The sequence below is a fragment of the Copadichromis virginalis genome, linkage group LG7 (genome assembly GCF_057382275.1).
Source record: "Copadichromis virginalis isolate Kocher_CV1m ecotype Utaka linkage group LG7, C_Virginalis_male_GT1.1, whole genome shotgun sequence".
NCBI classification, from domain to species: Eukaryota; Metazoa; Chordata; class Actinopteri; order Cichliformes; family Cichlidae; genus Copadichromis; species Copadichromis virginalis.
In genome coordinates this window covers 65534495-65550380 of record NC_140624.1, presented here as the reverse complement: position 1 = coordinate 65550380, position 15886 = coordinate 65534495, and the positions used below count along the sequence as shown (strand labels likewise).

Below are 15886 nucleotides of genomic sequence, written 5' to 3'. Positions count from 1 at the left end.
TCAGCGCCTCGTAAATATTTCCGTGGAGGTCTTCAAGCAGAAGCAGCGGTAGTGTGAAGTGTGTTGATAGTGAAACGTCTAGTTTAGCTTCATTTAGCTTCAGTAATGCCGTATGCTAACCAGCCAACGGTAAAGATCACAGAGCTGACAGATGAAAATGTCAAGTTTGTCATCGAAAACACGGATTTGGCGTAAGTACGAGTATATTTTCCCTTGTGCAGTGTGTGAGGAGGACGAGGGCGGCCATTATTCTCAGCACCAAAACACACGCTGAGTAACAGTGTAAAGCTGCTTTCGTTTAACTCGTATAACTAATATTTAATATACAATATAATTATTATTTAAGTGTATGTTAAGCTAGCTGAATGTGGAAGTAAACGCAGGTGCTTCACATTAGTTAGGTCATGTTTTTAAATGGGTCTTTAGTCTACTGTGAATGAATTACCATTTAGGACAAAGTTTCATATACAAATAACCAATAAGTAAATACATAGGCTGTAAAAATAAAGAAATATAAGTAGAAGTCAAATGGGCTAGTTTACTGCACAGTAACATTTATTCCATTAGTTTTTTATATTTTCCAGCGTTGATTAAAATGTACATTTTTCTCTAATCTTTTTTTTTTTTAAATAAGGAAATGAAAATTCCTAAAGATTAAAGTATTTTCCTGCCTTTCCTTTGTTAGATTACCAGGTTTAACTGGCAGTCTAACAACACACCAATTAAAGCTGAGGAAACTTCATTGGACACTATCTTAAAATTTAGTTTTCTTTGTCTTGCAATTCTGTAAAATGTGTTTTGTCTGATAATTAAAAGAAACATTTCATTGATTAGGCAATCAATCATAAAAAAAATCAGCTGTTTCTCGCTAGAAGAATATTTCCTTTCTTTAATTAGTCTCCTGATTATTTTCTCACTTCAGTGACTGTTTGGCCACAGCAGATCAGCTTTCCCTCTCTAACTTTGTCTCCATATTACTCAGTCTTCAATGTCCCTCATAATTCAAATCTAGCTATCCATCAATTCTAAGCTTGTCCATTATAGTCATTCCAGATAAAAATCTTAACGCCTCTGTGACATCACAACGTGAAAATGTGGAGTGCAATTTTTTTTAATGTCTGAACAGTCCAAAATCTGAAAATACAGAGTTTGCTGATGTTATGACTAAGGAATGCCTCTTTGATTAAAAACAAAAAACAAAACTTTGATCAGTAATCAGCATCAGTAATAGTTTGGTATTTTGCTAGTTGACTTATTAATCATCGTTCGTCACTGGAAGCCCTTTTAAATGTTTGTATAATTCAGCCCTCTCAGTTGCAGATTTCAGGTGATCTTGGACTATTAGAATTCGTTCTATGAAGCACACATAAAAACCTGAAAGCACAGTCTGGAGTTTAAGGGGGACTTTAACGGTGTGTTATTCATCTGAAACCATTTTTTTTCTTCTTCTCTTTTTCAGGGTTGCAAACTCCCTCCGCCGTGTCTTTATGTCGGAGGTTCCTACAATAGGTACAGTAGCTTTGTGTGTGTGTGTGTGTGTGTCGTTGCTTAACATCGCCAAGTTCTGGTGGGGTCCTCTGTACAGTTATATAAGTAAGCAGTCAAGTCTCAGCTGCTGTTATGATATGGAGAGCAAAACAAAACGGATATTGTGTTGGATAAAGTTGTGTAGCTTCACCAGAACTCTGGGGAAAGCGTTCAGTATCAAACCCACCTCTGCAAGCCTAAATGACTGACTTGCACTGCACTGCTTCATTTCCAGCCATCGACTGGATCCAGATCGACGCCAATTCGTCTGTACTGCACGATGAGTTTATCGCCCACAGAGTGGGTATGTATGAGAGCGTGTGTAATACCTGTGGTAGTGCGAGAGATCAAAGAAGGCTGCTGTAAAAACCTGAGTGTTTCCTGTATCTTCAGGGCTCATACCACTCACCAGCGACGACATCGTGGACAAAATGCAGTATTCCAGGGTAAGCAGACATTTGTAGCACAGCCAACCACAGTTTCAATTTATCCTTGTTTCTCCAACGTATTTTTAAAAGCTTATCTGTGTTGCCACGCTTGCTGTTCAGGGGACACCTCTCTCTTGTTTCCTGCAAAAACTCCTCCTGCCAGATTAGAGTGCCATTCCTGCTCGTGAGACTCAGAGATGCTGTTCCTAATTTTCAGACATTTGTGGTTTCTACACACGATTTGTCAGCTGCCTGTGACAACATAAACAGACTCAGACTGGTCATTAACCTGATGGTTCCCTGGTGTGAACGATACATGATATCAGATTGTGAACAAAGCCAAGAGCTTCCTAACTTTTGAATGCGGGCGCCGGCTTTAACACCACAACGTCAAATTCTCCTGCAGGACTGCACCTGTGAGGATTTCTGTCAGGAGTGCTCTGTGGAGCTCACCCTGGATGTTCGATGTAACGAGGACCAGACGCGTCACGTGACCTCGCGTGACCTGTTGTCTAACAACCCCAGAGTCATCCCGGTGAGGCTTTTCTCCTTTTTCTAGGATCGTTAGTTGACTGGAAGCAGAGGTGAAGTTGACTGTGGTGCATTGTGGTTTTCTAGGTGACTTCCAGGAGTCGAGACAACGATCCCAACGACTACGTCGAGCAAGATGGTAAAGCTGTATTCACGAGTACATACCGACTGCTGAGGTCTCTGCCTGGTGTCTGTTTTCACATCACTTCATAAATGTTTCTTGTGCTCTGATACCACGCAGACATTTTGCTGGTGAAGCTCCGTAAAGGTCAGGAACTTCGGCTCAGAGCTTACGCTAAGAAAGGTTTTGGGAAGGAACACGCCAAGTGGAACCCAACAGCGGGGGTCTCCTTCGAGTATGACCCCGACAATGCACTGAGACACACAGTTTATCCACGACCCGAGGAGTGGTAGGTTTTCCTCCCAGTTTGGCTCATCTAAAAACTACATTGTTAACGAATAATTATCATAAAAATACTGACACCCAATGCACTGATTCCCAGGCCGAAGAGCGAGTACTCAGAGATCGAAGAGGACGAGTTTCAGGCCCCTTACGACCCCAACGGGAAACCGGAACGGTTAGCAAAGAGCTTCATGATGTTTTCTCATCTTTATTATTCTGCCCACTGGGATTTGCATTACCTGACCTTAGCCAGAAGGATCTAGGTCTGTTTTGATCCCTGAAACCAAACAAGTTTCCTGAATTATTTGAATCGAACATTCACACTAGTGTTTCCCACTGCATGAAAATGTCCTGAGGCAAGCCTATGAGAAGTGTTGCATATTTCCACCCTAAATATTCACAAAGACATCAATACACAGGCTTTTGGAGATGGCCAGAATCTACTGTCAATAAAGAAGCATGAGATGGCTGTGATCGCTTACCTTCTCTTATTTTTGCTTGGTCTACCAAAACGAGCTTGAAATGAACTCCAGACACAAGCAAAGATTAGCACGTTCAGTACCGTGCATGTGTTTTAGGCTCTGAATGCAATCCAGGAAGTTTCAGACTAAATTCTGAAGTTGAATGACTTTGACTTTTATAAGGAAACTTTGCACGCAGCTCGGCTCACATTTCTCCCTGCACAGGTTCTATTACAACGTGGAGTCATGCGGCTCCCTGCGGCCAGAGACCATTGTCATGTCAGCGCTGGCTGTCCTGAAGAAGAAGCTGAGTGACCTCCAAACCCAGCTGAGCCACGAGATCCAGAACGACGTACTGATCATCAACTAAAGGACCTTCCTCCACACCAGCTTGATCTTCACATCTAGAAATGGCTTTGCTGTGTCCTCCCTGCAGGCTGGCAGGATCACTGAGATCTGATCCATTAAAATGTGGGTTGTGTTTTCTGGTCATAATAAATAAATTGAGTCTCAGTCACTAGAAATGTAAAATTCAATGAGTTTGCGAGATCATTGCTTAATTTGGAGTTTGAGCCAAATGCATATTGATCTTTTTTGCTGTCAGTGTAACACTTTAAACTGTTATTTTTCCTTAAATGTTCCTTTTTTTTAAATAAATATTTTCTAAAGGAAATTATCTTTTTTCATGAAGTGTCCTTATTTCAGTTTTTCTGGGCTTGTGATAACTAACCTGCATCTGCAGCCTGTGAATAAATATGTGGTTTTAATACCAGATTTAGCTGTTTTTAAAATGATATATTTAATCAAGGTTAAATGTAATTAATTAGGTCTAAAGAGTCGGAATATATAAGTGAAGGCGTACAGTTCTTTGGGTGCTGAGTGGATGAAGGGAAAAACGTATAACTTTTCATATAAATTGCATCAATTATTTCCTCAGTAATGATCGAAATGAGCAGTTTCAGTATTAACAGTTACACATTTAGTTATCTGACTTAAAACATAGTAATGTTTGGTTGGCAGGAGTTTTCTTCAAGTCATTTGGGAGAAAACTCATTTGGGAACCCTGCTTTCTATTTCCCCGCTTTTTATTTTACACCTTTAAACTTAAATCAGTTGAAGGCTTTATTCCCAGACAACTCTTTGATTTTTATGCACAAAGTTAATCGTTTGTTTACAATCCCTTTATGGTACAAAAGAAATGAATGTTTTAAAGCGTAACAATTTCTGTAAACATTGTTTTATGTAAAATGTTTATCTTATGAATCTATTAATACTTTAAATCTGCTGTTGTGACATTTACTGTGTGCAAAATATGAATTGGATACTGGAGGAACAATAAATGACATATGTATATAAACCACGGGCTTCCGTATAAGGCACCAAAATGACAATTAATCAATCAGACTACAGGCCTTTATTTTGGCATCTCAGAAATTAAAGTCTTTTTTACTTTAAGTGGGCTTTTATTTTGAATGTTTCACAATAAAAGGATCTCGTGGCTTCACACCGAATAGCACCTCCTCAGTCCTCAGAGGGCTCAGAGGTCAGAGAAGCTCTGTGTCGGGCAGTCAGCTGACAGGCGGCGGATGCTCTGAGATGTGGACCTGGTTAGAAGGATGCTGCACGCGGAGGATGACGCGGTAGGACGTTTTTCTTTCGCTTCAGAAGGTCACACCGAGCTTCTTTAGGAAATGCGGAAATTAAAAGTTTGACTTGTTAGCACCCGGTGTTACAGTGGTTGTAAAACGAGTTGGTTAGACTGACTAATGTATTTCGGGCAGCTATTTCATTCGGCGTACATTTTATCGACAAGCAGCAACACAAAAATGTAACCTCTTGGCTTTTAAGCATAAGATGCCTGCGACAACGGGTCGTTTGAGGTAGAAAGGACATCTAAAGTCTAATTTCTCATGAACTAAATGGCTTAATAATAATTTGTATGCTTGCCGAATTTTCACAAATTGAACTTAAAGCTCGGGTAAAGGCTAAAACTTTATCTTACTTAATGTTCACCCGCGTATACAAGCGATAAAACACCAAAGTGGTAATCCACTACAGCGATTTGGTTGGAATTATTTTCTAAGATGCAGTTTGCATTTAAATGATCTGATGATGCGCTCGTATTTTCTGCACAACCTACAGCCTCATTGTCTCAACATGGCAAAGATTAGAAAGACAATAAATCATTGCAGAAAATTTTAACAAGTACAGTAAACAACTGTGCAAAATTCTGGAGTCAATCTTGTGTCAGAATTCAAAAACTTTGAGGAAACTGCACAGGATGGGTAGGTGTTAAGGGACATCCTGTCTCAATGAAGGGAAACAGGAAATCTGAAATTTTTGTATATAGAAGAGTTCAAAATAGAAGCCCGACAGTGAGTGTGTACAGCCATCTGTAAAGCACGTGGAGGCTCTGTCGTGGTTTGAGCTCCATTTCAGCCAGTCGTGTTGGAGAAAACTGATGGAAATGCAGAAATGTACAATTACATTAAAATCCACCATGGAATACCATCTGGAAAACATCTGATTGGGAAAGGTTTTTATTTTTTAGCATGACAGTGATCCCAAACACACTGCAAATGCAGGAAAGCATAACTGGATATAAAAAGCACCCATTGGAACAATATCAGCTGACCTCCTCAGAGCCCAGTTTTAGGATAGAATAGAACAGAAACTTTGATATTATTTAAGCAGTGTACGTAAATAGGAATTTGCGGAGTTTGGTCTACACTTTATTTCTTGCATGAAATTCAGATAAAAATATGACACTATGTAATATTTATGTTTATTCTTTGATCATCTTAATATTTCAAATCAAATATCTAATAAGAGAATGTTATTTGTGAGAGTTAAATAAATCTGTTTTCTGACTCTTAAAGTGGACTCAAACATCTGTAACCTCCACCTCGGTGGACTGATCCTTGGAGTTAAAGATGGCTTCGATGAGGAAGAGGTTCTCCTCCTCCTCAGTCGAAGAAGACGGTATAAGCCTCTGTGATAGCACTTCCTTTTCTACATTTGATCTAACCAGTGAAGAAGAACACCCCTACGCATCTTTGCTCTGGTAAGCTCTCTGCTGCTTTCCTCGTGTCTCCATGTGGCAGATGTATGACCTCACCAGCAGATGAAATGTTCACATATTTTACTCAAATAATAAAAAGCACAAATAAAAAATTATGAATGCATTGATTTATATACGTGTAAGGCATCATATAATAAAAACTCACAGAACCCATCAGACCTGGCTGTCATTGTGCAGAAATAACTGTTCAGGAGGATAGCGTGAAACGTAGATGAGGAATAATACTTGACATCTTGGTGAACAAGTAACGACACACGTTACAGCAGGCGTGGCCATCTAATTCTGAAGCTCTAATCTCACACACAGCTTCAAAAACCCTCTCCTACGTCTTAAAAGCTTCAAAAGAAGGTGATCGGTTGAACCATCTGTCTTCTTGGTCCAAAATGTGAACACTGGCATCCTTGAATCCTTGAACTTTGGTGGTGGATAACAACTACACCGACCTCTCTGACATTGTGTTTTCGTACCGTGTGGTCTTTGTGGCCCATTGTAGAGCCAAAACACCCTGTTTCATAACTACACAGAGATCATCCCGTTAAATACTTATTCAGCACCATCATTACAAAATTAACAGTTAATGAATAGTAAACCATCTTCAGACTCTTGAGTGTCACTTTTAATTTAAAATCCTCTGAATTTGGGCTAAAATATATTAAACACACAATCAGATGTAGACATGTTTAGTTTCTTTATATCCCAGGGCCTCGTATAACCAACAAAAAACCATCAGCTGAGTGGTTTTCCATTTGTTTACCACTGGAGGAGACCTGGAATGTTTTTGCGATGCAGTCATATTAGAGCTGACAGGATAATATTTACAGGAAAAAAAAAAAAAAAAAAGCCTGATGAAGATGAAAATGTGTTTTTGTGCAGCTGCCACAGCATCCAAGACTCTCTGCTGAGCTCTAACAGCAGCTTTACCGGATACAGAGGCATCCTCAACTGGATCATCATCCTGCTGGTTAGTTTCTCAGCCCTGCCTTATCATTTGTGGAAATACATTTAAGATTTTGTTGAGTTATAAAAACGCTGTCATTCTGATTTTTAAGGTCCTGACTCATGCTCACCTGTTCTTGGAGAATTTCATACAGTGAGTATAAATGGCTTCTGTCCTTTTTTTGGTTTGAATTTTCAGATTTGGTGGACTTCACATCCATCTATAAAACAGACCCTTCACCTACAAACACACTTGCTTTTTTGTAAACCATTAAAGTTTCATGTTTAGTAAACCTCCCATGCTTTACTCCAGTGTAAAATCTATATGCTGGGACTCTGCGGGCACATTTAGTGGAAGAAAAGCACGAGCACTGCGCTTCACAACAGCACAACACACTCTGAATCCAGAAGACTTTTGGATGATAATTTGTGAGGAGAAACGCCACACTGAATGTGTCACATGAACATATTAAAACCTCTTGGTCTAAAAACCAAGAATTCCTATTCATTACAGTATTTTTTCCAGTTTAAATACATCCCTGCTCTCTGTTTACTGTTTACTAAAGCTTACATTTTTCCTCTTCATAACAGACATGGATTTTTGATAGATGTCAAAAAGGTTTTGGGACATCTGATTGAGGACAACTGCAACTGGCCGTCAGTCATCCTCATTCTGGGTGAGAACCATTGGTATCCGTAGGACTGTGGCAGAGAAACAACACATCATGAATGATACAGAATTACTTTAGAGTAGAGAGAATAGGTGTCTCCAGCAGCACACTTGTTGTTGTGAATGAATAAATTTCTTATTTTCCCAGCTGCCAACACGTTTGCTCTGATAGCTTTGCTTCTGGAGAGGTCCCAGGAAAAGGTGAGAGCTTATTATTTTCTCTTTTAGATGTGAAAGGATGTATCTTTCCAGAGAGGGACTTTTTGACACAGAAAAAATAACAAATCTTTGTTTGTCAGGCAATGCTGTCTCTCTCCAACGCACATCGTTTACACCTTACTAATCTGGGGCTGCTGGTTCTATTTCCTCCTGCTGTCATCGTACACGAGCCTGCAATGTCAACAGGTAACTTCAAACCTGCATCATATTTACTGTAATCCAGACCGATAGATTTGAGTTCCCTTATAAAATACAGTCATTGGCCACTTCATTAAGTATACCAGGAAACAGATTCAGGTCAGATTTTGATCCATGTTGACATTCAGTTTAATCCAATTCAGTTTTATTTATATAGCACAAAATCAAAACAGTTGCCTCAAAGCACTTTATAAGCCACACAAAAATACAAATAAAACAGAGAAAACCCCAACAATCATTTGACCACTCTATGACCAAGTGCTTTGGCAACAGTGGGAAGGAAAACCTCCCTTTATTAGGAAGGAGACCTGTGGCAGAACCAAACCTGCCGTGACCGGTTTGGGTGAGGGGAGGGGATGACGTGACAGCATCGCACTGGTACTGCAGATTTGTTGGACTCCAGGACTTCCATGTGTATGTGTCTCATTGTCTGAAAAGCACGTTTATGCTTTGTCCACCAGGTGGAGCATTTTTCTCTCTCTTGTTCTTCACTATTCTGGGGATGAAGCTTTATTCCTACCAGGAAACAAATCGTTGGTATCGTCTGGCTCATTTAGGTATCTGTGCAACTCTAAACTTTTCATTGACCCCATCTCAGAAGAACAGCAGCTGCTGCAGCTTTTTGCTTCTGTTTTATTTTTAGAGAAAGATCAGAATGGACCTGCATCACAGAAACACCACAATGAGCATCTGACATTCAGAGGTAACAGCTGCTTCATTTCTTTATAGTGACTCAAAGTGATGTTTCAGCATTTTTAACTCTGTCTTTATTTTCTCAGAGCTCTATTATTTCCTCCTCGCCCCCACTCTCTGCTTCCAGAGGGGCTTCCCCTGCTGTCCTAACGTCCGCATTAATAAGCTGCTTCACAGACTGATAGAAATGGTGAGCTGAACACTGGTGTCATTATTTTTACACAGTATTGTTCTATGAGAGAGGAGAATAGAAAAAGTAAAAAGGATTAATAGCGCTGATATGGATGACTCAGTTTTCTCTTTACAAGTCTAGACTTGAGCGCTCCGTGGCGTTCTTCATCCTCTGTTGGCATGGTAACAAAACGAGCGCTAACAAACCTTTTTCTTGGATAGCTTCAGGCCCTTTAATCAGATTATCTTTGAACCTTTAACCAGAAGTATTGTATTTGTAATACTTTGACACTGCACAGGGGATTTTCTGTCCCCGCTAATGTCAGTGTGACTGCTCCTGATATAAATCCTTGTTGTTTCGTTATTTCTTTTTCATTTGATTGTATTGTAGTCTCTGCTGCTCCTTGTTCCTGTCTCCTCTGTCTTTTCTCCTGTTAAATTCTCTATTGTTGGAGAGAATTTGAAACGTAAGGACTTAGCTACTACATTTTAAAGTCCCGACATCTAAGATTTGTTTTGTATGCCACATTAAATCACATGTGTTGAATATTTGTCTTTTTTTTTTAATGTATTTTTTTTTTCAACAAAATGTAAAATTATTGTGCACACACTACATGGGATAATTAAACATAATTTTCTGTTTTTAGGTGGTGGTTGTCCAGATCATGGTTGGCATTGTGCAGCAGGTACAGCAGATCGCTGAAGTCCTTTCTTTGTTATACAGTAGCTTAGTATCACTGCATTTATGTGCAGACCTTTCAGGGAGTCTGGCACTGCACGGCTGTGAGAGCATGTTTCACTCTGGAGGTTGATTTGGGGGGTATGTGTGAATTAGGAGCAGCACTGATGATGACAGATGCTATTGAATGTACTCTGCTGATACATGTTTTGTTATGTGTCCTAAAATGTGTCCTCATACTTTAATATAACACCAAGAAGTTATTTCCTGGCTATAACCTCTCAACACGTACATAAAAATGCACACATGAAGAGCATTGATCACTGTAGCATTTACAGTCCACTCGTTGGACTCACGAGCCTTTGTGCACAGGGCGTCAAGCAGGCACTGGGCTATGACCTCGGGAGTTTAGAAAACTGCGTCATGACTCTTTATCGTGTTCCTCAACCCGTTCCTCATTGGTGTGGTTGGACATGCTGTGCCATTATTGCAGCATTATTTGAATCAAAGTGACTTCAGTGCATTTGATTCACCTCTCAGTGATTTTAATGTCCTGTCTATAAATGGGTAAAATCTTCAGCTGGTATTTCATGGAGTAGGGAGTCATGGAAATCGATGACTATTATCTTCAAGAACCAAGTTGAATTTCATGATTCTAGAATCCTTTGTTTCATTCTAGTGGATTGAACCCATCTTCCAGAGATCAGAAATCTCATTCTCTGTAAGTGAAACATGATCTTCTGAAGTGTGCTCATTAAAACAAGGGCAGCTCCCACCCTTGCTGAATCCACCCTTCTTTCTATTTGTATACTTTTATCCAGAGCATGGCCATCACTACGAGGGTGGAGCACCTCGTGGGGCTGGTGGTTAGTGATTTCTTTTGTCCTTGGTCCATGATACTTAGAGATAAGAGTTTGTATGTGTGGCATATTGGCATTGCTAACACATACTTTCTTGTCAGGCACCGACCCACTTCCTGTGGCTCCTCTTCTTCTTTTTGACTCATTCATACCTGAACTTCTGTGCAGAACTGCTGCGCTTTGGTGATCGCCATTTTTATGGAGACTGGTGGTCAGTTGTACAGAACATTTACTGTAATTTGTGTTAATTTTGCATCTCAGAATTAATGCAGTTTATATTTTATCTACAGGAACGCTACAACTTTGATTGCTTTCTGGAAGAACTGGAATATTCCCTTTCAGAGGTGGTGTCACAGGTATTATCAACATTTTTTGGTCTGTGTGCTTGAATGTTTGACATGGGTTGTTTTTTTTTGCTTACATGTTTTTCTTTTTATGCATAAAAAGACACATTTACACTCGTCTGGTGGAGAGGAATGTTTCCCCATCACATGCCGAGTTGCTGGTTTTCCTGATGTCTGCTGCGCTTTGTGAGGTACAGTCCACTCTTCTGGCATCTTTGGAAAGGAACTATCAATGCTTCCTTATCTCCTTTGGCACAGGATACATTGCACCCTTGCTTATGGCAGTATCTGATTCTTACCTTACTGGTCTACAGTATCATATTTAAGGTGCTAGAGGACCATCGTTGCAACTATAGAGTGTAAGGCTTGAATGTCAGGGCCTTGGCTTTATTGAATTTAGTCCCACAAATCTAGCATTTAATAAACGGGGAATCCAGCATAAGTTACAGCAATCTAATAACGTTCAGACTAAGTTTGTGCAGAACTGGCCAGAGACACTGTAAAGGTGAATCAACATCCAAGGGCCAACCCTGCTGGTCATTAACCAGAATGCAGGTTTAAGGAACTTCTGCATTTCTTCCCATTTCAGACCCAGAAGTTACCTCTGAACGATCTCATATACTCCAAGATTGCAGGTGACCTTTCAAGGACCAAACATTGATCTTTAGCCCCAGAAACTTTGGTTTGTGTCCCATGTGAAGCTAAAAGTAAATGTGGAACTATTTTAGACTCTCTGAACTCGTGTTTTCAGATTTAAAAATATCTGTTTTCACACTTTGGTTAAGTTTTCGCTGTAAAACTATTTCTGGCCTTTAGGATTCTTATGAACTGACTTTACATCAGTGACAGACGCTGAAAGACTTTTTTTAAACGGGTGACATTTCTTAAGATTAATATCAATGTTATTTTATTCTCATTCAGATTGTGCAATATTACTTAACAGTATGTTATTGAATGTTTGTTTCATTCCCCCATCATACGCTGCTACTCTCTTTTTATTCATTGCACAATACTATGTCACTTTTTTTATAAGCACCTGCACTGATTGTTATGTTATTTATTTTACTGGAATAGTTATATCGTCACTTTGTTTGAATTGTTTGATATTATATTTGCATTATGCTATTGTATACTACTGTAAATTACTGTATCCTACCATTCTTATTGTATATTATTATATATCTTTATTCCTCTGTTCCTCTGTCTGGTAATTAAGTGAGATTTATGACCTTGTTTATAACCTACAAGCTGCATGAAACAGAGCAGTCAGTGTGAGATGAGTCTTTGTAGTCCATCAGTGGGACATTGTAGTTTCACCACAGCTGACCCACGTCAGTGACATCCACCGTCGCTTTATTAGGTAGTTTGGTTTCTGGAGTTGAGTCAGACTTCACATTTTTTCTTGACTTCGTGATTTTTTTCTCCCACTGGGGAAAAGGAAAAGAGATTAGAGATTAGGATTGAATTGCAGCCCACTTCTATACAATAAAATTAAGCTGGTACCTCTGGATAAACACCAGTACTAATGAGCCGTGATGGTTCTCTTCTCTCTCCTACACAGTATATGATTGCTCTGCCACTGCATAGCTGCCGTCTGTGGATCTTTCTCATGATGGTGTTTGAGGTGAGATTATTGCACTGGTGGCAGCTGCTGCTGTATGGGGATCCAACTTTATCATTCATGGATGAATTTTATGCTCTTTTATTTAACAGTGTTAACAAATGCAAAAAGGCTTTAAATGGAGACATAGATTACACACTGAAATCTTAGTCCTAATAATTAAACCTGATCCACTTTATTGTTTTTGGCCTTCCACACCTAACACAATGCACTGTGTTATTATAATCGGGGCGTGCCTTGAGCTGACACTATGTCTTCTTCTTGCAGCTCTTGGTCGCAGTATTCCTCCGAAACTATTTCCAGGGAAACTATGGCAACGGTTTAGTGTGGCTGTTCCTGCTGCTGGGCCCTCCTCTAGCTGTGGCCACTTACTTTCACGACCACTACGTCAGCCTCCGCGTTAACCGTCAGCATCGCCCGTCACAGTCACCACCAACATCAGAGCGGAGAGTTTTCCTGCAGCTTCACTGACTGAGTGAAGGCAGTCTAGCAGATATTCCTACACTTTTGCATTTATGACTGGGCTGAGAATTCATCTGTGAGGCAAAGCTGCACATGCCTGATGTTTCACTTCAGCAATACATATTATTCTGTGTACACCAAACCTGAGTTATGCTACTATGCATATACATCATGCTGATATTATTGGAATAAATGACTGTTTAAGGTTTCTTTATTTAAATTTGTACATTCGTGCTTTCTGAATGTGGACAGCAAAGTGAGGTGGTGACTGAGCTGCAATCAATTTGTAAAGCTCTTCCTGATGTGACCATTCCTGCTGTAATCAAAGTTGCTGCTAGGACGCCGCCACGTCAACGTGTGATTAAGAGGCCTTCATTTATATAAGTTCACCGAATCACAAGAACCGCAGACTGCCTCTTCTTATGTGAGTGTGCACAGAATCTGAAGCAGAAAGCGAAGTTCAACAGAAAGTTGTTACTTGTTATCTCCGACTGAGGTTTTAGGTTTTGTCGAGGCAACTAACACAAAGAAAGACTGGCGCTGTTGAATTTTGTTTGTAGTATACCCCTCTGATCGTTACTTGTTCAGGCTATTGTTTTCAAATAAAGCCATCTAACTCAGGAGATGAGGCTAAGTAACTCACTTAGCCTCATCTCCTCTCCTTGTCGTAGATCCTAGATGCATATTCCAACATTCCCATCAGGTTCCTCTTCTCTGGAGGTTCTTTTGTGGATTAACATTTGCCATCTGATAGGAATACAGCCTGTTCAACACTAAAATCACCTGCTCACTTGCTGCCTGCTGCTGGAGGACACAGTTACAAATTCCCACTTGCGCAGATACGTACTGCTCCCGTTAGCTGGTTCTCAAGACCTTTCAAATGCACTTACCATCTGTCATGAATGCAAGTGAAAGCAGGTGGACTCAAAGTGCAAACTTAAACAGTACAGGTTTAAACAGTTTGTTAATCAATCAGGATATTTACAGTCGAAGGAGGAGAGTGGGAGTTGGGGTAATGTACAGAAAATAAAATTTTCAAACTTATAACTTTTCATGCACTTTCAAGATATTGTTTTCAATTTTGGGAGACGGTAGATGCCAAAAACAGCTGAAGCTGATTTAATTTTGGTAAAAAATCGGGTCATGGTCAAGGACCCACCAAATGTAGAAAGTACTAAAAGCTTTATATTACCCACAATTTGTTAAGGATCGTCTTCAAACTTCATAACAACATACTAGGCCTTGGGGGACATGAGTACAAAGGTTGGCTAAGCATTTGACCTCGAACAAACTTCATACTTTTGCAGTAGGATTAGGGTTTTGTGTCTCCTCCTGGGATCAAACCAGGGATCATTCAGAGCTTAGATAAAGATGTAAACTACATAGAGATACACAGATTTGTTAAAAAGTAGGGGCATGCTTTCCTCATTCCATATTTTAATATTTTTTCATGGTTTGTAAGAAAGCAAGAGGCCGTATGTATGTGTGTGTATATATATATTAAAGGTGATTTAAGGTAATTGTGTGGGCTGTTTATTATTGTTTACGACCCACAATCCTTTGTGCAATGAGAACGCTAGGTCACGTGATACTGTCACTGAGGCGGAAATGAAAGTTCACTAGCGACAGCGGCGGAGCACAGCTGAAAAAGGTACGTCCAGGATCACACATAAGCCTAAACTGTTATCGTGTCAATACGTGTACCATGGCATGAGGAGAGCCGTGAGGCTGTGGGTGAGGCTTTACTTGCTGTCAGGTGATTAGAACGGGTTTTATCCGCATGTCCTTTTATAAAATCCCATCAAGAAGCTCGCTGGCTAGCTATTAGCTTCTTTTAGGTAAGCTAGCTGAAGTTCGTTGAGTCAAAGCGGAAGTGTGTTGGCTTTTCTTTCGAAATAAATGCGACTAGAGTTCGACTGAAATATTCAGATTCTTAAAGATCAATGTATAAATTGTGAGTCTCTTAATACATTTGTGTTTTTCAATAGAAGAAGCTCACCTTCGACAGTTTCTACTTGCTGATAAAAGGATTAATTTGCTGTTTTATTGTCTCCGCACTCTCAACGCAAACAAACCCAAACAAAACAAAACAGGAGATTTTATTTTGCAAACGTGACCAGAAGCGTTAGCGTTTTGGTCTGCTCTCGTTGACGGTGATGCATACAAACCTTGATCACCTTCCGCGTTTGTATTATGTGCGCAGCAGCCAAAGGTATTTTATACGGCAGCGATAAAATAGTTTGTCAGGATCATTTAAACCTCTCTTGGTTCTTGAGAAGTTCAGACAGCTCACAGCGGCCAAGAAACGCTGCGCAGCATCCAGCTTCTTTCACAAGGTTGACGGAGGATGCTGTGCGCTTTTTGTTTTGGTAGCTCTCGTCTGTTTATCTGCAGCCTTGAGACAGACCTCAGGTGGATATTCTGGCAATCCAACACCCGGTTAGTCACTCTGACTCGGACCAGGTCACCTCTGGCTGGGTTTTGTCTTGGTTTCGGTTGCAGTGCCTGCAGCATGTCACCTTCAAAACGAGGGTCCCCTTCGCAGAGCAGTGTTAGAATCGGGGTTTTATTTTTAATTTTAATTCCTTGATGCATATAGTA

General features: G+C 40.1%; 3 protein-coding genes across 4 annotated transcripts in view; all 3 read left to right on the top strand.

Annotated features, from left to right (window-relative positions):
* On the top strand, positions 1-3868 carry polr2c (RNA polymerase II subunit C). The gene is made up of 9 exons (XM_085464793.1): positions 1-191; positions 1460-1509; positions 1763-1831; positions 1921-1973; positions 2362-2490; positions 2574-2625; positions 2728-2896; positions 2990-3064; positions 3576-3868. Exons 1-9 carry the CDS (start codon positions 106-108, stop codon positions 3718-3720), a joined length of 828 nt encoding a protein of 275 aa, XP_085320919.1. The 5' UTR covers positions 1-105; the 3' UTR covers positions 3721-3868.
* Positions 3869-4850: 982 nt separating this feature from the next.
* LOC146706587 (diacylglycerol O-acyltransferase 1-like) lies at positions 4851-13499 on the top strand. The gene is made up of 18 exons (XM_085464792.1): positions 4851-4990; positions 6230-6414; positions 7306-7393; positions 7482-7522; positions 7960-8045; positions 8187-8239; positions 8338-8443; positions 8917-9012; positions 9099-9158; positions 9235-9338; positions 9967-10005; positions 10678-10719; positions 10820-10864; positions 10960-11069; positions 11149-11214; positions 11306-11393; positions 12764-12826; positions 13091-13499. The coding sequence occupies exons 2-18, from the start codon at positions 6284-6286 to the stop codon at positions 13292-13294; spliced, it is 1422 nt and encodes a 473-aa protein (XP_085320918.1). The 5' UTR covers positions 4851-4990; positions 6230-6283; the 3' UTR covers positions 13295-13499.
* A 1377-nt stretch (positions 13500-14876) lies between these two features.
* Positions 14877-15886, top strand: part of wwp2 (WW domain containing E3 ubiquitin protein ligase 2) — a 63174-nt gene continuing 62164 nt past the window's right edge. For both annotated transcript variants that reach the window (XM_085464791.1, XM_085464790.1), the window contains exon 1: positions 14877-14936. The gene's annotated coding sequence lies outside the window, so the exon portion shown is untranslated. The remainder of the gene's footprint in view (positions 14937-15886) is intronic.